The sequence below is a fragment of the Triticum dicoccoides genome, chromosome 7A (assembly GCF_002162155.2).
Source record: "Triticum dicoccoides isolate Atlit2015 ecotype Zavitan chromosome 7A, WEW_v2.0, whole genome shotgun sequence".
NCBI classification, from domain to species: domain Eukaryota; kingdom Viridiplantae; phylum Streptophyta; class Magnoliopsida; order Poales; family Poaceae; genus Triticum; species Triticum dicoccoides.
The window spans coordinates 138885426-138910763 of record NC_041392.1 but is presented as its reverse complement, the minus strand read 5'-3'; the positions used below and the strand labels follow the sequence as shown (position 1 = coordinate 138910763).

General features: G+C 44.4%; 2 protein-coding genes across 2 annotated transcripts; one reads left to right on the top strand and one right to left on the bottom strand.

The window, feature by feature from the left end:
- The first annotated feature begins 15838 nt into the window (after positions 1-15838).
- LOC119333485 (LMBR1 domain-containing protein 2 homolog A-like) lies at positions 15839-23414 on the top strand. The gene is made up of 14 exons (XM_037606362.1): positions 15839-16083; positions 16704-16780; positions 17348-17506; positions 17789-18002; positions 18084-18170; positions 18258-18400; positions 18598-18678; positions 19206-19270; positions 20291-20466; positions 20839-20969; positions 21068-21155; positions 21731-21947; positions 22282-22388; positions 22498-23414. The coding sequence occupies exons 1-14, from the start codon at positions 15916-15918 to the stop codon at positions 22972-22974; spliced, it is 2190 nt and encodes a 729-aa protein (XP_037462259.1). The 5' UTR covers positions 15839-15915; the 3' UTR covers positions 22975-23414.
- A 158-nt stretch (positions 23415-23572) lies between these two features.
- Positions 23573-24597, bottom strand: LOC119333487. The gene has a single exon (XM_037606363.1). It carries the CDS (start codon positions 24349-24351, stop codon positions 23902-23904), a length of 450 nt encoding a protein of 149 aa, XP_037462260.1. The 5' UTR covers positions 24352-24597; the 3' UTR covers positions 23573-23901.
- Positions 24598-25338: the final 741 nt, after the last annotated feature.

The following is a 25338-nucleotide window of genomic DNA, read 5'->3' as shown; positions in this document are numbered from 1 at the left end:
CGCCTCCTCCTCGTCGCCCCGCCGCGCCCGGCGATGGATCCGGCCACCCCGCCGCCGGATCTCGCCGGCCCCGGCCACCACCGCCTCGCCGGAGCTACAGTCCTCGCCGGAGCCGCCTCGGGCCGCGTGCCACCTAAACCCTAGATCTCGGGGTTATTTTTTCTCTAAGTCCCTGTTTCCACAGATCCATATGCTCCTGTTCATAGCCTCGTAACTTTGCATCCGTAGCTCCGATTCATACATATAGCATATCAAAATGTTCATCTCAGAGAGTACATCATTTCATTCCATTGCATCATTTTCATTTGAGTACATCTTGATGCCCGAAATGTTGTTAGAAGAGGGCTACTTGAGATAATTGTCAGATCTGCTACTCCATTTAGCTTTTTGTCATTTTTGCCATGATTAATGTGTGCATGATATGCCCTGATGCTCTTCATATGTTTTGTTAAGGGTTTTGTCATCTTTCTAGAGGTGCAACACATGTATTTTTGTGATGTGTGTGGTGACTAGTACAAGCTTGCAAAGTGGTGCACTTGTTAATTCTGTTTTCAGGGACTTAGCAATTCCACTAAGTCCTTGAGCTGTTTATTTCATATGGCCATATGTTCATGTTGTTTCCTAGTGATCCATGCCTCTTTTGAGGATGATCAGTAAGGATGTTTTGTTAATCTTGTAGTTCTCTATCCATCCATGTCTTTGTTTGCATTTATGGAGCACCCTAGCTTGAGTCAATCGAGCTCTACTTTTGCTACTTTGTGAATCTAGGCAGATTGTCAACTTGTTTGCAATTTTGCCGATGATGTTGTAGTGGATCCGTGCATGCTATGCTATTGTTCTTGCCATGTATAGCTTGCATTTTGTGTGTTCTTGATCGGTGTATGCTTAGCTTGTCATGAATTTCTTTGTAGTGAGTGCATCGAGCTTGTAAACATGCCTACTTGAGTTCTGTTTTCAGCATGCCCCAGTTTTCACTAAGTCTGAAAACTGATTATGTTTTTGCTATGTTCACATGCTTGCAATTGTATTTTCTGATCCCTTTTGGCTCAAGGTCACTAAGGGACTTTTGTTAAGATCTTTGAGTAGCTCCATGCCATGCTTTACTTTGCCATGTTCAGTTCCTGTAGCATATAGTTTTGTTGCTCCGAAGAGTGCTACCTGATCTGAAATTCCAGACAAGTGTTAATTTCACCAAGTCTGAGATCTGTTTGCCATATGCATTTTTGCCATGCTTGTTTGAACCTGTTAATGGTTGAATTGGCCGTAGCTTAGTGCTAGACTTTTGTTAAGCATCTTGAGTGCATCCCTGCCATGTATTTTGTTGTCATGTTTTGGATGATGTAGCTTGTTCATCTCATTGCATTTAGATGGCTACTTGCTGTAAATCGCAGACCGGTGCCATATTTGAATCGCTTGCCATTTCCAAACCGTAACTTCGATTCCGGCGTTCTTTATATCGTTTTCAAGCGATTTCATCTCATCTTTCCAGTGGCACACTTGGATTTCCAAGTTGAGGCCAGGTTTATGCATTCCTTGTCACATCTTGCATATGCATCCGCATCGCATCCCGCATAGCATATCATCTTTGCATCATCCTGTTTGATCCTTGCACGTGGTTGATTGTGTCCTTGTTGCTTGTTTGTCTTGTTTTGGTAGAGCCGGGAGACGAGTTTGCTAACGAGGAGCCCGTTGAGTTTGCTTTCGAGGATCTAGTCAACTCTGAGAACTGTGCAGGCAAGATGATCATACCCTCGAAATCACTACTATCTTTGCTATGCTAGTTTGCTCGCTCTTTTGCTATGTCAATGCTACGATGCCTACCATTTGCTTTCAAGCCTCCCAAATTGCCATGTCAAACCTCTAACCCACCATGTCCTAGCAAACCGTTGATTGGCTATGTTACCGCTTTGCTCAGCCCCTCTTATAGCGTTGCTAGTTGCAGGTGAAGATTGAAGGCCGTTCCTTGTTGGAACATTTATTTACTTGTTGGGATATCATTATATTATCTTGTTATCTTAATGCATCTATATACTTGGTAAAGGGTGGAAGGCTCGGCCTCTCGCCTAGTGTTTTGTTCCACTCTTGCCGCCCTAGTTTCCGTCATATCGGTGTTATGTTCCCGGATTTTTGCGTTCCTTACGCGGTTGGGTTATAATGGGAACCCCTTGACAGTCCTCCTTGAATAAAACTCCTCCAGCAATGCCCAACCTTGGTTTTACCATTTGCCACCTAGCCTTTTACCTTGGGTTTCGCGGACTCAAGGGTCATCTTATTTTAAACCCCCCGGGCCAGTGCTCCCTTGAGTGTTGGTCCAACCTAGAGCACCGTGCGGGGCCGTCCCTTGGCAACTTGGGTTACGTTGGCTCCCGTACGCTTAGCTTATCCGGTGTGCCCTGAGAACGAGATATGTGCATCTCCTATCGGGATTTGTCGGCACAGCGGGTGGTGTTGCTGGACTTGTTTTACCATTGTCGGAGTTGTCTTGAAGTACCGAGATACCGAGTCTGATCAGAACGTCTTGGGAGGAGGTCTGTTCCTTCGTTGACCATGAGAGCTTGTCATGGGCTAAGTTGGGACTCCCCTGCAGGGATTTGAACTTTCGAAAGCCGTGCCCGCGGTTATGGGCAGATGGGAATTTGTTAATGTCCGGTTGTAGATAACTTGAACCTTAACTTAATTAAAATGAATCAACTGAGTGTGTTACCGTGATGGCCTCTTCTCGGCGGAGTCCGGGAAGTGGACACGGCGTTGGAGTAATGTTTGCGCAGGTTGTTCTCTATTTTCTTGCTCGCGCTTTACCCCCTCTTCTCGCTCTCTTTTGCGAACAGGATAGCCACCATGTTTTGCTTAGACGCTTGCTGCAGCTCCACTTATATTTACCTTGTCTTACCTATAAGCTTAAATAGTCTTGATCGCGAGGGTGCGAGATTGCTGAGTCCCTGTGGCTCACAGATTACTATTACACCAGATGCAGGGCCTGATGATTCCGCTCCAGGTGATGCGCTTGAGCTCAAGTGGGAGTTCGATGAAGACTCTCAACGTTACTATGTTTCCTTTCCTGATGATCAGTAGTGGTGCCCAGTTGGGGGTGAACGGGACCGTTGTCGCATGTTGGGTTCTCTTTTATTTTGGCGCCGTAGTCAGGCCATGAGTGTTTGGATGATGTAATGTTATTTATGTACTTGATTGACGTGGCGAGTGTAAGCCAACTATGTTATCTCCCCTTTATTATCTTATTACATGGGATGTTGTGAAGATTGCCTAACTTGCGACATATGCCTTCAATGCGATTATGCCTCTAAGTCGTGCCTCGACACGTGGGAGATATAGTCGCATCGAGGGTGTTACACTTGCTTAGTTTTAGCCTTATTGCAAGATATGCCATGTCTATAAAATATAGGGGGAGTGTTGATCCTAGTATGTGTGCCGTGCAGTCCAAAGCACTCATCGAGATAGCACACATCTAGTGGGAGCCCGTCTATATTTTAGAGACTTGGGGTTTGCCCTTGCTCTTTGCATTATACTCTTGTGCAAATCCCGTGTTGTCATCAGTCCACCAAAAAGGAGGAGATTGTAAGGGCATTTTATCCCTTAGTTGGTTTTGGTGATTGATGACAATACTTTTGCGGACTAATCATGTGCATCGAATATTTCAGATATATATTGACTAGGCACAAGATGAGTTGGTTCCCCTTGAAGGCTATGGAAGATGGCATTTCTCTATGTTTCTTTTTGGTGGTATTGAGTCGTAGGGAAGCCGTACTATTAAGAGGGGGTCCGTGTCGAAAAGGGTGGGTGGATTCATCACGTACACATCTTCCTTTGTACCTCCTTTTCTTCTAGCCTTTGGAGCATCCTATGTTTTCCTTGTCTATGCGAATATTGCTCGTGCTTGCTGAACTAGGGTGTGCGGTAGTACTGCTCCTCAGAGCGGTAGTACCGCAAGCGCCCACGGTAGTACCACATCCTGTCAAGCGGTAGTACTGTGGCTGGAGTCCAGATGTTGTCACCCTCTCCCTAGTGGGTGGCACCCATCACGGTAGTACCGCGCACTGGGCACGGTAGTACCGTGGTATCTGGCTTAGTTCCGCAAGTATGCGGCGGTAAGGGTCGGATGAAAAAAATTTCATCCGCGCCTAGCGTGGTAGTATCGCTGCTGGCTTATGGTACTACCGCGTCGGGTTTTTGCATCGACTCCAACTCTGCGGAAGTAGCCACGAATGTAATTTATGTTGGGTTTCGTAGTAATTTCAAAAATTTTCCTACGCGCACACAGGATCATGTGATGCATAGCAACGAGAGGAGAGTGTTGTCTACGTACCCAACGCAGACCGACTGCGGAAGCAATGACACGACGTAGAGGAAGTAGTCGTACGTCTTCACGATCCAACCGATCAAGCACCGAAACTACGGCACCTCCGAGTTCGAGCACACGTTCAGCTCGATGACGATCCCCGGACTCCGATCCAGCAAAGTGTCGGGGAAGAGTTTTGTCAGCACGACAGCGTGGTGACGATCTTGATGAACTACAGCAGCAGGGCTTCGACTAAACTCCGCTACAGTATTATCGAGGAATATGGTGGCAGGGGGCACCGCACACGGCTAAGGAATCGATCACGTGGATCAACTTGTGTCAACTTGTGTGTTTAGAGGTGCCCCTGCCTCCGTATATAAAGGATGGAGGAGGAGGAGGCCAGCCAAGGCAAAGGTGCGGCCAGGATAGGGAGTCCTACTAGGACTCCAAGTCCTAGTAGGAGTCCACCAAGAGGGGAGGAAGGGAGAAGGAATAGGAGGAGAAGGAGAGGTGGCCGGCCCCCTTTTCCCTAGTCCAATTCGGACCAAAGGGGAGGGGGGGCGCAGCAGCCTTTTTTTCTCTTCCCACTAAAGCCCATCAAGGCCCAATACTCTTCCCCGTATTCCCGTAACCCCCCGGTACTCCGGAAAATACCCGAATCACTCGGAACCTTTCCGAACTCCGAATATAGTCGTCCAATATATCGATCTTTACGTCTCGACCATTTCGAGACTCCTCGTCATGTCCCCGATCTCATCCGGGACTCCGAACTCCTTCGGTACATCAAAACTCATAAACTCATAATATAACTGTCATCGAAACCTTAAGCGTGCGGACCCTACGGGTTCGAGAACAATGTAGACATGACCAAGACACGTTTCCGGTCAATAACCAATAGCGGGACCTGGATGCCCATATTGGCTCCTACATATTCTACGAAGATCTTTATCGGTCAGACCGCATAACGACATACGTTGTTCCCTTTGTCATCGGTATGTTACTTGCCCGAGATTTGATCGTCGGTATCCAATACCTAGTTCAATCTCGTTACCGGCAAGTCTCTTTACTCGTTCCGTAATACATCATCTCACAACTAACATATTAGTTGCAGTGCTTGCAAGGCTTATGTGATGTGCATTACCGAGAGGGCCCAGAGATACCTCTCCGACAATCGGAGTGACAAATCCTAATCTCAAAATACGCCAACCCAACATCGACCATTGGAGACACCTGTAGTACTCCTTTATAATCACCCATTTACGTTGTGACGTTTGGTAGTACCCAAAGTGTTCCTCCGGTAAACGGGAGTTGCATAATCTCATAGTCGTAGGAACATGTATAAGTCATGAAGAAAGCAATAGCAACATACTAAACGATCAGGTGCTAAGCTAATGGAATGGGTCATGTCAATCAGATCATTCAACTAATGATGTGACCTCGTTAATCAAATAACAACTCATTGTTCATGGTCAGGAAACATAACCATCTTTGATTAACGAGCTAGTCAAGTAGAGGCATACTAGTGACACTCTGTTTGTCTATGTATTCACACATGTATTATGTTTCCGGTTAATACAATTCTAGCATGAATAATAAACATTTATCATGATATAAGGAAATAAATAATAACTTTATTATTGCCTCTAGGGCATATTTCCTTCAGTCTCCCACTTGCACTAGAGTCAATAATCTAGTTCACATCGCCATGTGATTTAACAGCAATAGTTCATATCACCATGTGATTAACACCCATAGTTCACATCGCTATGTGACCAACACCCAAAGGGTTTACTAGATTCAGTAATCTAGTTCACATCGCTATGTGATTAACACCCAAGGAGTACTAAGGTGTGATCATGTTTTGCTTGTGAGAGAATCTTAGTCAACGGGTATGTCATATACAGATCCGTAAGTATTTTGCGAATTCTATGTCTACAATGCTCTGCACGGAGCTACTCTAGCTAATTGCTCCCACTTTCAATATGTATCTAGATCAAGACTTAGAGTCATCTAGATTAGTGTCAAACTTGCATCGGCGTAACCTTTTACGACGAACCTTTTTCCATAATCGAGAAACATATCCTTATTCCACTAAGGACAATTTTGACCGCTCTCCAGTGATCTACTCGTAGATCACTATTGTACTCCCTTGCCAAACTCAGTGGTATGGCATACAATAGATCTGGTATACAGCATGGCATACTTTATAGAACCTATGACTGAGGCATAGGGAATGACTTTCATTCTCTTTCTATTTTCTGCCGTGGTCGGGCTTTGAGTCTTACTCAACTTAACACCTTGCAACACAGGCAAGAACTCCTTCTTTGACTGTTCCGTTTTGAACTATTTCAAAAATTTATCAAGGTATGTATTCATTGAAAAAATCTTATCAAGCGTCTTCATCTATCTATATAGATCTTGATGCTCAATGTGTAAGCAGCTTCACCAAGGTCTTTCTTTGAAAAACTTTTATTCAAGTATCCTTTCATGCTTTGCAGAATAATTCTACATTATTTCCGATCAACAATATGTCATTCACATATACTTATCAGAAATGTTGTAGTGCTCCCACTCACTTTCTTGTAAATACAGGCTTCACTGTAAGTCTGTACAATAACTATATGCTTTGATCAACTTATCAAAGCGTATATTCCAACTCCGAGATTCTTGCACCAGTCCATAAATGGATCGCTGGAGCTTGCACACTTTGTTAGCTCCCTTTGGATCGACAAAACCTTCCGGTTGCATCATATACAACTCTTCTTCCAGAAATCCATTCAGGAATGCAGTTTTTGACATCCATCTGCCAAATTTCATAATCATAAAATGCGGCAATTGCTAACATGATTCGGACAGACTTTTAAGCATCGATACGAGTAAGCAAATCTCATCGTATTCAACACCTTGAACTTTGTCAAAAACCTTTTTCGACAAGTCTAGCTTTGTAGATAGTAACACTACTATCAACGTCCGTCTTCCTCTTGAAGATCCATTTATTCTTAATGACTCACCGATCATCGGGCAAGTCAATCAAAGTCTACACTTTGTTCTCATACATGGATCATATCTCAGATTTCATGGCCTCAAGCCATTTCGTGGAATCTGGGCTCATCATTGCTTCCTCATAGTTCGTAGGTTCATCATGGTCTAGTAACATGACTTCTAGAACATGATTACCGTACCACTCTGGTGCGGATCTTACTCTGGAAGACCTACGAGGTTTGGTAGTAACTTGATCTGAAGTTTGATGATCATCATCATTAACTTCCTCACTTATTGGTGTAGGAATCACTGGAACTGATTTCTGTGATGAACTACTTTCCAATAAGGGAGCAGGTACAGTTACCTCGTCAAGTTCTACTTTCCTCCCACTCACTTCTTTCGAGAGAAACTCCTTCTCTGGAAAGGATCCATTTTAGCAACGAATGTCTTGCCTTCGGATCTGTGATAGAAGGTGTACCCAACAATTTCCTTTGGGTATGAAGACGCACTTCTCCGATTTGGGTTTGAGCTTATCAGGATGAAACCTTTTTCACATAAGCATCGCAGCCCCAAACTTTAAGAAACAACAGGTTAGGTTTACTGCTAAACCATAGTTCATACAGTGTCGTCTCAACGGATTTAGATGGTGCCCTATTTTAAAACGTGAATGCAGCTGTCTCTAATGCATAACCCCAAAACGATAGTGGTAAAGAGATATCATAGATCGCACCATATCAAATAAAGTGCGGTTACGACGTTCGGGCACACCATAACGATGTGGTGTTCCAGGTGGCGTGAGCTGTGAAACTATTCCACATTGTTTTAATTGAAGACCAAACTCGTAACTCAAATATTTGTCTCCGCGATCAGATCGCAGAAACTTTATTTTCTTGTTACGATGATTTTTCCACTTCACTCTGAAATTCTTTGAACCTTTCAACTATTTCAGACTTATGTTTCATCAAGTAGATATACCCATATCTGCTCAAATCATCTTGTGAAGGTCAGAAAACAACGATGCTTGCCACGAGCAACAGCACTCATTGGATCGCATACATCGGTATGTATTATTTCCAACAAGTCAGTAGCTCGTTCCATTGTTCCGGAGAACGGAGTTTTAGTCATCTTGCCCAAAAGGCACGGTTCGCAAGCATCAAATGATTCATAACCAAGTGATTCCGAAAATCCATCTTTATGGAGTTTCTTCATGCGCTTTACACCGATATGACCCAAACGGCAGTGCCACAAATAAGTTGCACTATCATTATTAACTTTGCATCTTTTGGCATCAATATTATGAATATGTGTATCACTACGATCGAGATCCAATGAACCATTTTCATTGGGTGTGTAACCATATAAGGTTTTATTCATGTAAATAGAACAACAGTTTATTCTCTTACTTAAATGAATAACCGTATTGCAATAAACATGATCAAATCATATTCATGCTCAACGCAAACACCAAATAACATTTACTTAGGTTCAACACTAATCCCGAAAGAATAGGGAGTGTGCGATGATGATCATATCAATCTTGAAACTACTTTCAACACACATCATCACTTCACCCTTAACTAGTTTCTGTTTATTCTGCAACTCCCGTTTCGAGTTACTACTCTTAGCAACTGAACCAGTACCAAATACCGAGGGGTTGCTATAAACACTATTAAAGCACACATCAAACACCTGTATATCAAATATACCCTTTTTCACTTTGCCATCCTTCTTATCCACCAAATATTTAGGGTAGTTCCGCTTCCAGTGACCATTTCCTTTGCAGTGTAAGCACTCAGTTTCAGGCTTTGGTTCAGCTTTGGGCTTCTTCGTGGGAGTGACAACTTGCTTGTCAATCTACTTGAAGTTCCCCTTTCTATCCCTTTTCTTGAAACTAGTGATCTTGTCAACCATCAACACTTGATGCTCTTTCTTGATTTCTACCTTCGTTGATTTCAACATCACGAAGAGCTCGGGAATCATTTTCATCATCCCTTGCATACTATAGTTCATCACGAAGTTCTATTAACTTGGTGATGGTGACTAGAGAATTCTGTCAATCACTATCTTATCTGGAAGATTAACTCCCACTTGATTCAAGCGATTGAAGTACCCAGACAATCTGAGCACATGCTCACTAGTTGAGCGATTCTCCTCCATCTTTTAGCTATAGAACTTGTTGGAGACTTCATATCTCTCAACTCGGGTATTTGCTTGAAATATTAACTTCAATTCCTGGAACATCTCATATGGTCCATGACGTTCAAAACGTCTTTGAAGTCCCGATTCTAAGCCGTTAAGCATGGTGCACTAAACTATCAAGTAGTCATCATATTGAGCTAGCCAGATGTTCATAACTTCTGCATCTGCTCCTGCAATAGGTCTGTCACCTAGCGGTGCATTAAGGACATAATTCTTCTGTGCAGCAATGAGGATTTAACCTCAGATCACGGATCAAATCCGCAACATTGCTACTAACATTTTTCAACACAAATTTCTCTAGGAACATATCAAAATAAACACAGGGAAGCAACAACGCGAGCTATTGATCTACAACATGATTTGCAAAATACTACCAGGACTAAGTTCATGATAAATTTAAGTTCAATTTAATCATATTACTTAAGAACTCCCACTTAGATAGACATCCCTCTAATCCTCTAAGTGATCACGTGATCCAAATCAACTAAACCATATCCGATCATCACGTGAGATGGAGTAGTTTCATCGGTGAACATCATTATGTTGATCATATCTACTATATGATTCACGCTCGACCTTTCGGTCTCCGTATTCCGAGGCCATATCTGCATATGCTAGGCTCGTCAAGTTTAACCTGAGTATTCTGCGTGCGCAACTGTTTTGCACCCGTTGTATTTGAACGTAGAGCCTATCACACCCGATCATCACGTGGTGTCTCAGCACGAAGAACTTTTGCAACGGTGCATACTCAGGGAGAACACTTCTTGATAATTTAGTGAGAGATCATCTTATAATGCTACCGTCAATCAAAGCAAGATAAGATGCATAAAAAGATAAACATCACATGCAATCAATATAAGTGATATGATATGGCCATCATTATCTTGTGCTTGTGATCTCCATCTCCGAAGCACCGTCATGATCACCATCGTCACCGGCGCGACACCTTGATCTCCATCGTAGCATCGTTGTCGTCTCGCCAATCTTATGCTTCCACGACTATCACTACCGTTTAGTAATAAAGTAAAGCATTACATTGCGATTGCATTGCATACAATAAAGCGACAACCATATGGCTCCTGCCAGTTGCCGATAACTTGGTTACAAAACATGATCATCTCATACAATAAATTTCAGCATCATGCCTTGACCATATCACATCACAACATGCCCTGCAAAAACAAGTTAGACGTCCTCTACTTTGTTGTTGCATGTTTTACGTGGCTGCTACGGGCTTAAGTAAGAACCAATCTCACCTACGCATCAAAACCACAACGATAGTTTGTCAAATAGACTCCGTTTTAACCTTCGCAAGGACCGGGCGTAGCCATACTTGGTTCAACTAAAGTTGGAGAGGCAGTCGCCCGCAAGCCATCTCTGTGCAAAGCACGTCGAGGGAACCGGTCTCGCGTAAGCGTACGCGTAAGGTTGGTCTGGGTCGTCTCGTCCAACAATACCGCTGAACCAAAATATGACATGCTGGTAGGCAGTATGACTTGTATCGTCCACAACTCACTTGTGTTCTACTCGTGCATATAACATCAACATCATTAACCTAGGCTCGGATGCCACTGTTGGGTTTCGTAGTAATTTCAAAAATTTTCCTACGTGCACACAGGATCATGTGATGCATAGCAACGAGAGGAGAGTGTTGTCTACGTACCCAACGCAGACCGACTGCGGAAGCAATGACACGACGTAGAGGAAGTAGTCGTACGTCTTCACGATCCAACCGATCAAGCACCGAAACTACGGCACCTCCGAGTTCGAGCACACGTTCAGCTCGATGACGATCCCCGGACTCCGATCCAGCAAAGTGTCGGGGAAGAGTTTCGTCAGCACGACGGCGTGGTGACGATCTTGATGAACTACAGCAGCAGGGCTTCGACTAAACTCCGCTACAGTATTATCGAGGAATATGGTGGCAGGGGGCACCGCACACGGCTAAGGAATCGATCACGTGGATCAACTTGTGTCAACTTGTGTGTTTAGAGGTGCCCCTGCCTCCGTATATAAAGGATGGAGGAGGAGGAGGCCGGCCAAGGCAAAGGTGCGGCCAGGATAGGGAGTCCTACTAGGACTCCAAGTCCTAGTAGGAGTCCACCAAGAGGGGAGGAAGGGAGAAGGAATAGGAGGAGAAGGAGAGGTGGCCGGCCCCCTTTTCCCTAGTCCAATTCGGACCAAAGGGGAGGGGGGGCGCAGCAGCCTTTTTTTCTCTTCCCACTAAAGCCCATCAAGGCCCAATACTCTTCCCCGTATTCCCGTAACCCCCCGGTACTCCGGAAAATACCCGAATCACTCGGAACCTTTCCGAACTCCGAATATAGTCGTCCAATATATCGATCTTTACGTCTCGACCATTTCGAGACTCCTCGTCATGTCCCCGATCTCATCCGGGACTCCGAACTCCTTCGGTACATCAAAACTCATAAACTCATAATATAACTGTCATCGAAACCTTAAGCGTGCGGACCCTACGGGTTCGAGAACAATGTAGACATGACCAAGACACGTTTCCGGTCAATAACCAATAGCGGGACCTGGATGCCCATATTGGCTCCTACATATTCTACGAAGATCTTTATCGGTCAGACCGCATAACGACATACGTTGTTCCCTTTGTCATCGGTATGTTACTTGCCCGAGATTTGATCGTCGGTATCCAATACCTAGTTCAATCTCGTTACCGGCAAGTCTCTTTACTCGTTCCGTAATACATCATCTCACAACTAACATATTAGTTGCAGTGCTTGCAAGGCTTATGTGATGTGCATTACCGAGAGGGCCCAGAGATACCTCTCCGACAATCGGAGTGACAAATCCTAATCTCAAAATACGCCAACCCAACATCGACCATTGGAGACACCTGTAGTACTCCTTTATAATCACCCATTTACGTTGTGACGTTTGGTAGTACCCAAAGTGTTCCTCCGGTAAACGGGAGTTGCATAATCTCATAGTCGTAGGAACATGTATAAGTCATGAAGAAAGCAATAGCAACATACTAAACGATCAGGTGCTAAGCTAATGGAATGGGTCATGTCAATCAGATCATTCAACTAATGATGTGACCTCGTTAATCAAATAACAACTCATTGTTCATGGTCAGGAAACATAACCATCTTTGATTAACGAGCTAGTCAAGTAGAGGCATACTAGTGACACTCTGTTTGTCTATGTATTCACACATGTATTATGTTTCCGGTTAATACAATTCTAGCATGAATAATAAACATTTATCATGATATAAGGAAATAAATAATAACTTTATTATTGCCTCTAGGGCATATTTCCTTCAATTTATTATATCCGTTCCTTCCCATCTCTGATCAATCCCTGCCTTGCGGTAGTACCGCAAGGGGGCGCGGTAGTACCATGCCAGCAGTACTGCCGCCCTCTGCCTTAGTGCATTTTGGGCTATTCTGGTCTCTGCTGCGTGTGCGGTAGTACCGCGGGGCTCTGTGGTAGTACCGCGTGCCCCTGCGGTAGTACCGCGCCTCTGGTACGGTAGTACCGCGTTGCGCAGGGTGAGTTGGTGAATAACGGTTGGCTTTGTTCTTCTACTATATAAGGGGTGTCTTCTTCCTCTAGTTGACTACCTCTTCCACCTCCAAGCTCCATTAATGCTCTAAGCTCCATTTTTGCCCGATCTCTCTCCCTAGCCAATCAAACTTGTTGATTTGCTCGGGATTGGTTGAGAAGGCCCTGATCTACACTTCCACCAAGAGAAATTTGATTCCCCCACCAATCCCTAGCGGATCTTGTTACTCTTGGATGTTTGAGCACCCTAGACGGTTGAGGTCACCACGGAGCCATAGTCCATTGTGGTGAATCTTCGTGTTGTTGTTGGGAGCCTCCGATTAAGTTGTGGAGATAGCCCCAACCTTGTTTGTAAAGGTCCGGTCGCCGCCTCCAAGGGCACCAATAGTGAAATCACGGCATCTCGCATTGTGTGAGGGCGTGAGGAGAATACTGTGGCCCTAGTGACTTCTTGGGGAGCATTGTGCCTCCACACCGCTCTAACGGAGACGTACTTCCCCTCAAAAGAAAGGAACTTCAGTAACACATCCTCGTCTTCACCGGGTCCACTCTTGGTTATCTCTTACCTTTACTTGTGCAAGTTTATTAGTGTTACTTCTCTTGCTTGCTTGTGTGTTCGTTGATGTTGCATCATATAGGTTGCTCACCTAGTTGCACATCTAGACAACCTACTTTGATGCAAAGTTTAATTTGGTAAAGAAAAGTTAAAAATTGTTAGTTGCCTATTCACCCCCCTCTAGTCAACCATATCGATCCTTTCAGCAGCATTGTGCGCCACATGCCACAGCGTGCATTGTCTGTGCTTCGCAGCAGCTCGCCTCCTCCAGGGCATCTAGACGGGGCTGGACGACACCCAGTTTTTCGGTTTCATTTTTTTGCTGCTTTTTTCTGTTTCTATTTTTCTTCTTTGGAATAATTAGGAATTTAAAAAAATTACTAGTTCCGAAAAAGTGAATTTTGTACAAATGTTCTAAAAATCCAAAAAAATCGGTTTAAAAAATGTGTATTATGTTAAAAAATTCTCTTTAATTTGGAAAAATAGTGAATTCAATTTTTTATCAATTTTATAAAAATGTGTGATTTAAAAAAATCATGTTTTAAAATGGTTTGTTAACAATGTTCAATTTTTAAAATTCCCGAATTTAGAAATGTTCACTGATTCAAGAAAATCAAGAATTTAAAAATGTCATCGAAAACAAAAAATGTTTCTGAATTCCAAAAGTTGTTCCTTAATTACAAAAATGTTCTCCTATGCAAAAAACTTGTTTGCGAGTTCCAAAAAATGTACACAATTTAATAAATGTTCATGAAATTCGAAAAATGCTCATGAATTTGAAAAATGATCGCATTTACAGAAATATGATGAACATATTTTGAATTCGACGAACAGATGTTGAAATCAAAAAATGTCCACCCTGATTTGAAAAATGTTTATGAATTTTAAAAATATTCACAATTTCAAAAATATGACGATTTTTTTAATTCGGCAAATACCCAGCCCGATTTGAAAATTTGTTCACTGATTTTAGAAAATCAAAGAAAAATAATAAAAATGAAATAAGAAAATAAAAATGAAAAAGGTAAAAAGAAAGAAATGACAAAAAATGAAAAAGAAAAAGAAAACCCGCAAGGAGAAACAAAATAAATGATCTGGGAAGGTTCTACAGCCTTCTCAAAACCAAAATTGAGCTAGTTTGGGCAGGCCCAAATTCTATACGTAGCGGGCGTGGTGAGGTACGCGTGCCAAATATGAGAACGCCATCTCGCTATAAGGGAGAAATTTGCATTCATTTGGCGGGCCTCATTGAAACCTTCATATGTTTTTTTTTTAACCAACATGCCCCATAATCGGTTTCCCTTCAAGAAACCGCCACAAAGTTGCAACAGAATACCAAAACAAGGGAGATTAGCCCAAACCCGGGTCAAGCCTTCATACGTTAAGATCCGTTTAGTGTTTCTGTTTCCATGCATGCTAGAAACCATGGACCAGAGTCGCCTAGAAAACTACGGACAAGCGTGTTTAGCTAGAGGCACCTTTACTAATCTGAATGACCAACACCTGACCATAGCGCCAAACGATGCCTACGAGTGACTGATGGTTGCAGTTTTGCCCTCACGACTCAAGACCAGACGATCCAAAGTCATCTCTTAATTTTCCTTACTGCTAATAAGTAATAACAGGTTGGTGAAACCAACCAGCTTGACAGTAGTATATGCATTTTTCTCTTTTTGAGATAGACAGTAGTATATCTGTGCATACATGTTGATTCAGTCCGCAGCCGACTAGCCGAGCATGCGTTCGGATTGTCAACTTACGCCGGGGCGATGAATGATGATGCACCGAGCACCGTACCTTCCATCCTGCAGCGAGCAACAACCACCGTGTTCTTCTTGACGCGGTCCGTGTTAGCGAAAACACTTTGTTAATTGCTCCGCCAAATTACCCGAGAACGACCGTACGCGGAGTACTTATTAGGATGACTGCGTCAGTAGTAGTATGGTTTTTCCTGCAAGGTTGATTGGGCCAGGACATTTTGCTCGTCGGTAGCTTTCTTTTGGACGCGGCCCGGGTGGAGGGAGGAGGAGGCGACCGGGAAGCGGTCCAAGTCCAAAAGGAAAGGGGCTGCGCGCGCGCGTGGGTGTGCAGCGTGCTTACCTCAGCGGGCCGGGGAATCGGGCCCACTCCGGGCCACGTAGGCCGCTGAACCGGTCCGGCCCCACCAACTCCTCCCTCGAGCTGCCTCCGCGCCCACGCTTTTTAACCGGCGGCCTCCTTCCTTTTCATTCCCCGCCACGCCGCACCACCGACCTCGTCCCTCCCGCTCGGCCTCTCCGCTCTCCGCCCATCGACGACGCACGGGAGACGAGGCGGCGGCCGGTGGGAGGAGCGGGGCGGCGAGATGTGGGTCTTCTACCTGATAGCGCTGCCGCTGACGGTGGGGATGGTGGCGGCCACGCTGCGCTACTTCGCCGGCCCCGCCGTGCCGCTCCACGTCCTCGCCACCGTCGGCTACGCCTGGCTCTGCTCCCTCTCCTTCGTCATCCTCGTCCCCACCGACATCTACACGGTGCGATCCCGGCGCCGCCTCCTCTATCTCGGTTTGCTTGCTTGCTTGCTGCTCCTCGCTCGGTGTCGCTGTGCGATTGCTACTGTAGTTGGTAATTGACATTCCGGCGAATCGAGAAACTAGGTTGTTCCTGCCCGTGCGTGCGGATTCGGCATCATCAACTGCCGGTCTGGGAAGTGGCATGGAATTGGGTACTGTGGTGCGCTGTAGAACAGAGATTTTTTATGAGCCGCCAGCGTTCGTGAATCGTGAGTCCATTCATGGCGTGTTGGCGTAGAAGTGAGAATGCGGGGTGTCGCGGTTCGTCGGCGTGTTTGTGATATTTGTGCTGAAACTTGCAAGCGTGAAATGGGGTTTCACATCCGTAACGCTGTGGATTAAGGAGTTTGCCCTGGTCCTCCAACTTCAGATATTTACCCCCAAAAAATTCGTCGTTACAGTTGGTATATATGTATATTTTTTAGAACAGGTACGGATTTATTCTTGATAGAATTGTAATGTGAAGGCAGGCAAAATGCCGTACTGTGGTTACATTGTACTCATACATGGTTACTGATGTAGACTCTTCTATTCTACTATTGTTCTGTGTTCTGATCTCCTATTCCATTACCTGACTACAGACAATTACCGGCAACCAAAAGGGTGACGTCGGATTCTTTTGGAGCTGGTCTTATTGGAGCTCGTTTGTCCTAGCATGGTATGCTACTGATCACAATAACTTGTGTTGACTCGTGCGCTAACTGGCTAATGATGAGGTGAAAACTTTTTCGAGAAAATGATGAGGTGAAAACTTGAAGTGTCCTTTTCATGACATGTAAGGTCTGAAACTGCTGCCTTGGTTTTCAATTGCCGAATCGGTCAATGGCACATATGCTTAGCCTTCTTGAGCGCACGCTTCTTCGTTGGTTTGTGTAGTTTAATGATTTGACCAAACATTTCGGTCAACTTAACTATATTACATCCTTATCTGAACATGACTGCATATTATATTGACTGTTGGACATCCCTTAAATTCTTTTGGAGCTGGTCTCAATGGAGTATTATCGTAGGCAGCATGACAAAATCCTGTCATTCTTTTTGTTGATGTTGCTCTTTTTCTCCTTAATTTGCGCGATTCCGATTATAGGTACTTACCTCATCTGCCTAATTGCACAATGTTTTTCGGGTGGAGCCCCTTTTTCTTGCAGAACTCTCTTTCCAGTAGTTATGTTGTTTGTCTAAATACAACACTAATTCTCATGTCAAATTATGTTCATCTGAACAGGGCTATCATTCCTACCATTAAAGGCTATGAGGATGCTGGAGATTTCACAGTTAAAGAAAGGCTGAAAACCAGTATCCGAGCGAACTTGCTCTATTATGAAATTGTGGGATCTATCGGCTTTTTTGGAATAGTTCTGATTATAATCATGCATCATGATTGGTATGTACTCATTTTTCGTGTCTCAACTGCGCTTACATATTGTACGACCCATCTAATATCTGTGTGTAGTTCAGACATATGTGAGATTTTTGATTTGAGCTGTTTGGGTCTGCTCTAGTGGAACAAATAGGAACTGTATTATAACTTCTTCAGTCTGAACTTTATCCAGTTTGAACTATTTCAATTCTTCTCACCAATTGTTTTCATGTCTTCATTCCAATTTGTGATCATCGGAGAATAGGTTCAACTTTTTCTTCGCTGAAAGAATGCTATTGTTTGCAGGGGTGGTGCTATCTTGGGCTTTGCTATGGCATGCTCAAATACCTTTGGACTAGTGACAGGTGCCTTTCTTCTTGGTTTTGGCTTGAGCGAAATTCCAAAGGATATATGGAGAAATGCTGATTGGACTCGCCGTCAAAAAATTCTCTCTCACATGGTTGCAAAGATGACTGTAAAACTTGATAATGCTCGCCAAGAATATTGCAACACAATCACTGTATGTACTTCTCTGGGTTCTTAAACTGTCATCTCATGATTATTGCATTCTTCTTAAGGCATGTTCCTTTCCTTGTCTAAGGTTGTTCAAGCCACATCAAAACAAATGTCCAAGCGTGACCCACTAAGGCCTTTTATGGATATTATTGATAATATGCTAGCTCAAATGGTATGGATGCCCAGGTACCGCTATAAATTGATATTTACATATTTTAATTATTCATAATAACTCACAAGCTCAAATCTATTTCTTCAGCTGAGAGATGACCCGCTGTTCAAGCTTTCTGGTGGAAACAAACTAGCAGAAAATGATATGGATTATGATACTGACAAGAAAACGATGGCTGCACTTCGACGTCGACTTAGGATAGCTCATGAGGAGTACTGTAGGTGTAAAAGGTACAATATGCTAAACTAGCACATCTTAGTATCTTTTAGTGTGCATTTATGATTAAATTCTTGCAAACAACTCCTAAAGTTCGAAAATAAAATTCACACCCTTGTACAATTTTGTTGCGCTCATTTTCTGTACAATTCCAGACCATATTTTTGCTGCTCTTAATTGTAACTATTTAACGGTACTTGATTGTTTGCAGCAAATATACGACTTCTGTCATGGAAGCCCTTGAACTGGAAGACACAGTGACAAATTATGAGCAACATGATGCAGACGGATGGTACGTATTGACTTCTTACTTTACAGATAAATGGTTGTGTCAGACTGTCAGTTTGTGCATAAATTTGATAGTTAATGTCTTGATACAACTTCTGAGAAATCTTTGAAATATTTTGATTTATGTTTTGCTCTGTTCAACCATATACCGTGGTAACCTATGTCGGGGAGATATGTTGTAGTATTTACACCGCCGCTAAATAGTCAGTTGAAGCGATTACTTGGTCCATCGAGGATGATAGTGGGTATTGCACTGTTGCATATTTGTGAAGCAGGTTTGGTTGGCTTTGTTATCATGTAGGAGAAAGCAGTAAATAACATAATAAACAAATACTGTTTTTTCTCGAACACGCACCCAATTGTGTGTCATTTTGTAGACATTCTTAAAATGTTAGTAAACTATACTTGTTAATATTACCCTCACCACAACAATCAGCATGCATTGCAAGCTGGTTATCAGCTATCTTCATGCCAAATCTTTGGGCCATCAGTTCGAAGCACTGATGACTTACTTTCTGTTTGTTCTTACAGGAAATATGTATCAGATTTAAGGGAAAGTCGATCAGGCACACTAGGATCCTTCCTTGACCATATAGGTATGTTCCTACAATCCAGATTTGGAATATCTTGTCATATCTCTTTACCAGCGTGCCAATTGAAAATGCCTTACATGAGCGAGAATTTTTGGCTCCCAAGTCCCATGGAGTTCGAAATTTCGCAAAATCAAAAACCAATTTTCTAAGTCTCATTTTCTTAAACAAGCACACACACAGAGAGAGATGGATGTATAATTAATGTATGTAAATTTTCATAATGAAATACGTCTTGATGTGATCTACAAAAGAAAAATCATCAACTTCTTCAGTGAATAGTACATGTTGCTAGAAATTCATGACTTTGTTTTTATTTTTTTGTGCAGCTCACATCAAAACATATTTCATCATGAAACTTTGCAAACATGTAGTATACATCCCTATATACATGTGTAAGTTTTTTCATAATTATTGAAACATAAAATGATAATTTTTGAAATTTTCAAAATTCGGGCTATATGGCGCCCGAGCTCCATTTGTAATCTCCAACCTTCACAGGATCAGATAATTTCTGTTAGTCAAATGTTGAGCAAAATTGGAGACTAGACCCCACTTTGTCCTCTTAGCCAATCCTCAAAAATATAAACTACAGTATGAGTTGGAGCAATGTTAAAAGCCATGCAAAACAAGCTGAAGGGCAATCAAAGAAGAGGTGTTGAATATAATCTTCCTCCTGATAAAATAAATTACTACCAATCCAAGTTGCTGTTTATTATTATGACTACCCTACTCAAGTACCACAAGAATATTTAAATTTTCAGAGGGAGTTCAAATTTTCAAATTTGTTCGCGATGGAAGTGGAAGTGGGAATTGACTAGAGCCGCATACACAGATTGCACCAAGAAAATCCCACTAGCATGTAGATTCCGCATAATAAAGCTTGAACCGCTCACGCAAGTTAGCATAGGCCCAATACCAATGGATCTTTTACAGAGCTTTCCTACACACCAACAATTTTATGTTAATCTCCCTGGCCTGTCCTAAATTCATGGAACTGACTTGCGAACACCTTCACATTTTCAGAGTTCATTTGGCGCTGTATACTGTTAAACCGACTCCTGAAAGTTCTTTCTGTTCTCCTTGGTTGCATCTCAGCTGCCATATTGTTGGCTGAGGCCACTTTGCTGCCAACTGGTGTCCATTTGTCACTTTTTTCTGTTCTTATAAATGCTGCAGGAAAGCAAGAAATTTTAGTCCAGGTAAGAAATTAATTAATTTAAGTGTGTAGCATTGCCTTGTGTTTGAAGTAGAATCTGAAATATTTCCTCCAGCTTGCAGCCAACTTATGGGAAGTTTGTTATCTATGATCACCGATAATCACCACTTTATTTCTATTCTTATAGCTGTACATATACAGAAAAAAATCAATTCTGTAGAAGGTGCACTTGCCATTAATTTGGAAGAAAAAACACGCAATGACCACATTTAAAAAGTCTGTGGTGTAAACATACTTCTTTTGCAAGACTGTTTAGTCACATGCATATACCTTTACTTGCTTGTACATTCATCATGAAAGAAATGACCTTTGAAATACTAATTTTATCGCTTTGCCTGCTAATACCACTTAACAGGTTGTTGCATTTGCTCCACTGATGTACATGTGCATTTGCACATATTATCCACTCTTTAGGATAGGGATGATGGTGGTCTATTCACTGACTCCAGGACAAACTAGCTCTGTCAGCCTGCTTATGATCTGCTCGTAAGTCTTCCGGTTTCCTACTATTTGATGTTTCAAGGGCGTCAATCCAACCTTTTTTGCACGCTGTCCTGAGTTTTGCATCAAATGTGTTTTTTCAGAATGGTTGCAAGATACGCACCTGCTATTTCTTACAACTTTCTGAACCTCGTTCATCTTGGTGGTGATGTTAGAACTACTTTTGAGAAGGTAATAGTTTTTGATATGCTCCTTTTCTGCATTCCTTGTTACCACTCTTTTGTACTCCTCCTCATGAATTTGTAGATTTTAAGCAATCCTCCTCATGAATAGGTTTTGTCGATATGTAGGGAATACAAAAGCAGCGATAGTCTTCTATTGTTTTCCAATTTGTTGGAGAAAAAGGGAATTCTAACCAAGAAAGTTACAGGGACATGCAGCTGTTTCTGACAAATTCCACCTATGGCACAAATCTGAGCTCAGTACAAATGAGTAGCACAAAAAAAAATCACCTGCTATAGCGCAAATCATACCCAGACTTTCCGTTCAACAGTACTCCCATAGTTCCATTAGCTTTCATTCTACTACAAAATTTGCTCATGGGAAGAAAAAAGAGGATTGGCTACTGTTTACCTTAATAATGTGCAGCAAGTAGTTCTGATATTCTTGTGTCTAGGTGATAACACAGTGTTGGTTCATTTTTTATGCAAAAGTTCAGCTGCTTCCTATTCTACATGCTTACTGTTTACCTGCTAGATAAGCCCTAGTTAACTGCTGGATAAATAATCTCTTGTGCTATTATGCAGAGGATGGGGAGCATTGATGATGCAGTTCCTTTCTTTGGGAGAAACTTCAACAGAATATATCCACTCATTATGGTTGTTTATACTATACTGGTCGCGGGCAATTTCTTCAGCTATCTGTTCGAAATATTTGGAAGCTGGAAAAGGTTCAAATTCTGGACCGAGGAAGAAGAGGATACAAACGGATTTGATCCATCTGGAGTGATGATTCTGCAGAAAGGTAAGTCGCTGCTCATGTATCTTGACGGATATCTTTTCTTTCACTCCACAGTTCACACATGCTTGGTTTTTTTTTTTTTTGTCATACCGCTTGATCTTACACGATTTCAGTACGGTATTCCTTCTGCAAATAATTTTTTAACTGAACTGGTAGCAACAAATATATGTTTTTTTTCGAGAAGGGGAGCAGCATAAATAATCTGGTGTTTCCCGTTTGACTGGTCGAACCTTTAATCAATCATTTTTTCTCAGTCAAGCCTGTTGCTGCTCAGTCACTAGCTTAGCTTTTCCTATGATGGTATTGCCTGCCTGAATATGATGTGTTTCATCTGCAGAAAGATCTTGGATCGAGCAAGCGCGCAAACTCGGCGAGCAGGTCACTCCATTGGCAAGAAACTTCAGTTCCGTTAGCGAAGACGTTGAATCTGGAACCATGCTACAGGTGTGAATTTTTTTCTCTGGGCGTCTGCTTGTCCACCATGATTGTTAATTCTTAGGGTGCTTGGAGACCTCACTCTCATTTCATACTTCTATCTATCTGTTCTCCACAGGGTGTAGAAAAGTTGGTGGTGATAAAAGCAGCTCCACATTCTCCCAAAAGGGAAGGAGGAGCCCAGTCAAAATATGGTGTCAACGCTGACCACAAATACTCCTCCATCACAGAACAGCCCAGCAGTCAAAAGTCAGTTAAACAAGTGAAAGAGGAAACCCGTTCCACTTCCACCTCTGTTCTGCTCGAAGCAGGGGACTCTGAAAACCCATCTCCTCCTGTTAGTGTGGTGCCAGATTTATCAGCTGGAACCGCGTCGAGATGGGCGTCGATGAAGGCGGGGTTTCGGAGCTTCAAATCGAGCATGAGTGCCAAGAGGCTGCTTCCTTCGAGCCTGTCGCGCACGAGCTCGTCGACGTCGGACTCGCTGGACGAGATCTTCCGGGGGTTGAAACGTCACTCGAGCAACCCACGGGCGGATGTGGAGTACCTTGACGAGGATGACAGCGCCCTCGAAACGGATCGAGCGATTCGATGATCGATGAGGTGGTTTGACATGTCCAAAGTTTTTCCTTTTTTTTTGGAACTGTGACATGTCCAAAGTTAGAGTATGAAAGGGAGGTACAGAATGTATAGTCCCTCGGAAATGGTATAGAAGGTATAGAAAAACCTTTGTACGGTATAGGATCCCCGAAGAGAAAACGAAGGGGTAGAATGTGTACATAGGTCACAAATTCGCGTCAAATGGCGAAGGATGTAAACATCAAATTGAAACCAGTTCTGTGATGGTCCCAAAATGGCGAAGGCTCGTCCCTGGTGTTCAAGAAAACAGGTCAGTTGCAAACACTTTTGATGTTTCGGAGGTCTACTAGGTGCTCATCTTTTATTTCTTTCTTTTTTTGCGAAAAGGTGTTCATCGTTTTTGCTTCCTATTTGCCTGCCTCTGAAGCAAAACCAACACGCTTATTCCAGCTGTACAATGTTCGGGTCAAAAAAACTGTACAATGTTCGGGTCAAAAAAACTGTACAATGTTGACAGGCTCAGCTGTCAGATGCAACCTACGGAGCTAGTGAATCTCGCCAGCACGACAAGGAAACATCCACCAGTTCGATGGCGACGGGGAAACGAACAAACAAACGAACAACGCGATCGAGTCGAACGCAAGCTCTTTCATTGGAGACCGATGATCTGTGCTGTACAAAAATGGACGAGCCATTAGGCTGTCCTTCATTCCATCCACCAAGACTAGTACTCTTCCAACAACCGCGCACCAAACCCGAAAGAAACAGCGAGAAAGACGCCGGATTAGACGAGCAGAGCAGGTGATCCATCCATCCATCCATCCGGCCACGTAGGCTCCGCTCCGGAACAGCACAGCACACGACCCAGAACCAGAAACCAACCAACCAACCGAGCAAATGTCGCTCAACCGACTGGCCGCGCGGCCTCCCGCTCACCGGAGGTTCAGAACAGCGACGCCGCCCGCTTGTGCGGCGGCGCGGCGGCGGCGCCCTTCTTCACGGACGCCACCGAGCAGCCGTCCCTCCTGTACCAGCTCGCCTGCTGCAGCCGGGTCCAGAAGTTGCCCCTCTTCGCCGGCTTCTTCTCCTCGGCTGGCGCAGTCCCAACCTCCTTCTTGCCGTGGTGACCGCCCGCGGCCGCCTCCGGCACGTCCTGCCGCATCAGCATCCCCAGCCTCGCCCGGCGCGCCTCGCGGCAGGGCGGCGCCGTCTGGGCCGACGCGACGCTCGCCGCCCCGGACGAGGACGCCGACGACGGCTCGGAGGCGGCGGCGGAGAGGCGCGAGAGGCGGTCGCTGAGGCAGAAGGGGCAGACGCCGGCCGCGTGCCGGTGGCTCGGGTGCCTCCTGCACCGCGCCGCGTCCGCCTCCTTGGACTTGCCCGCCGCGGCCATGGCGATCCCGTCTAGCTCGGAGGATGCCGGCTGGCTGGAAGACTAACGGTGGCCGTGTGCGCGTGCGCGTGGTGGTGGCGATGGGATGCGGGCGTGTGCGTCGTCCTATTTATTGGCCGTTCTGGCAGCGGGGCGGGGAGCTTCGCGGGTGGTGCCGGGGAGCTGGCCGCGTCGGGCGCCGTACGGTGCCTGGGGGGCGTGGCCGATCGGATGGTGGGGTGAGTGTGGGGCGCGTGTGTGTGATTGGTGGCATGGGCATTTGCCGGATGATTGGCCCCGTTGAGTGCGGCAGTCGGCTGCGGTCAAGAGCTCTTTTTTTTCTCTTTGCAGTCAATAGTTTTTTTTTGCGGGGGACAGTCAGGAGCTGTTTAGCCGTAAAAGATCTTGCAAAGTGTTTGTGCTGTTGAGTGGAGGCGTAATGAACAAACTACAACATGATGGCTGAGGAATCGGGAGCATTATCGGCAGGAGATGGCTCCTCCTCCCCCCTCCCCTCCCCGCCGTCCGCTCCCTTGCCCGCAGCGCCGCCCGCTCCCCTGCTGGCGGCCTCCGCTTCCCACTCGCCACGGTACGTCGACCTGGCTCATGCGTCTCTGCGCCTCTTCCTGGGCCTTGGTGACGAGGTCAATCTCGCCCACCTTACACGCATGCCCGCCTCCTGCTTTGAACCTCAGATCACCTTCTTTGTCTCGCCATCTCCTCCCCTAAGCTCTGGTTCGATGAACTGCTCGCCGGAGCTCTTCTCCAGGCCTTCATTGGAGGGGTTGCGTGCTGCTTCAACGTGCGCTATCTTCAAGACCAGACCTTCCTCTTCTCAGTCCCGCAGGCCGGGTTTGCATCAAACCTCCTTCGTCTCCGTTCCATCCACCACCGCCTTTTCTCTTTCCGCTTCCTCCCGGTCTCTTCACCACTGCCACCCTCGCCGACTTTGACTGCTGCTCCTTCCTGCAGATCTCTCTCGGATCTGCTCCTCCTGCATCATGCCAC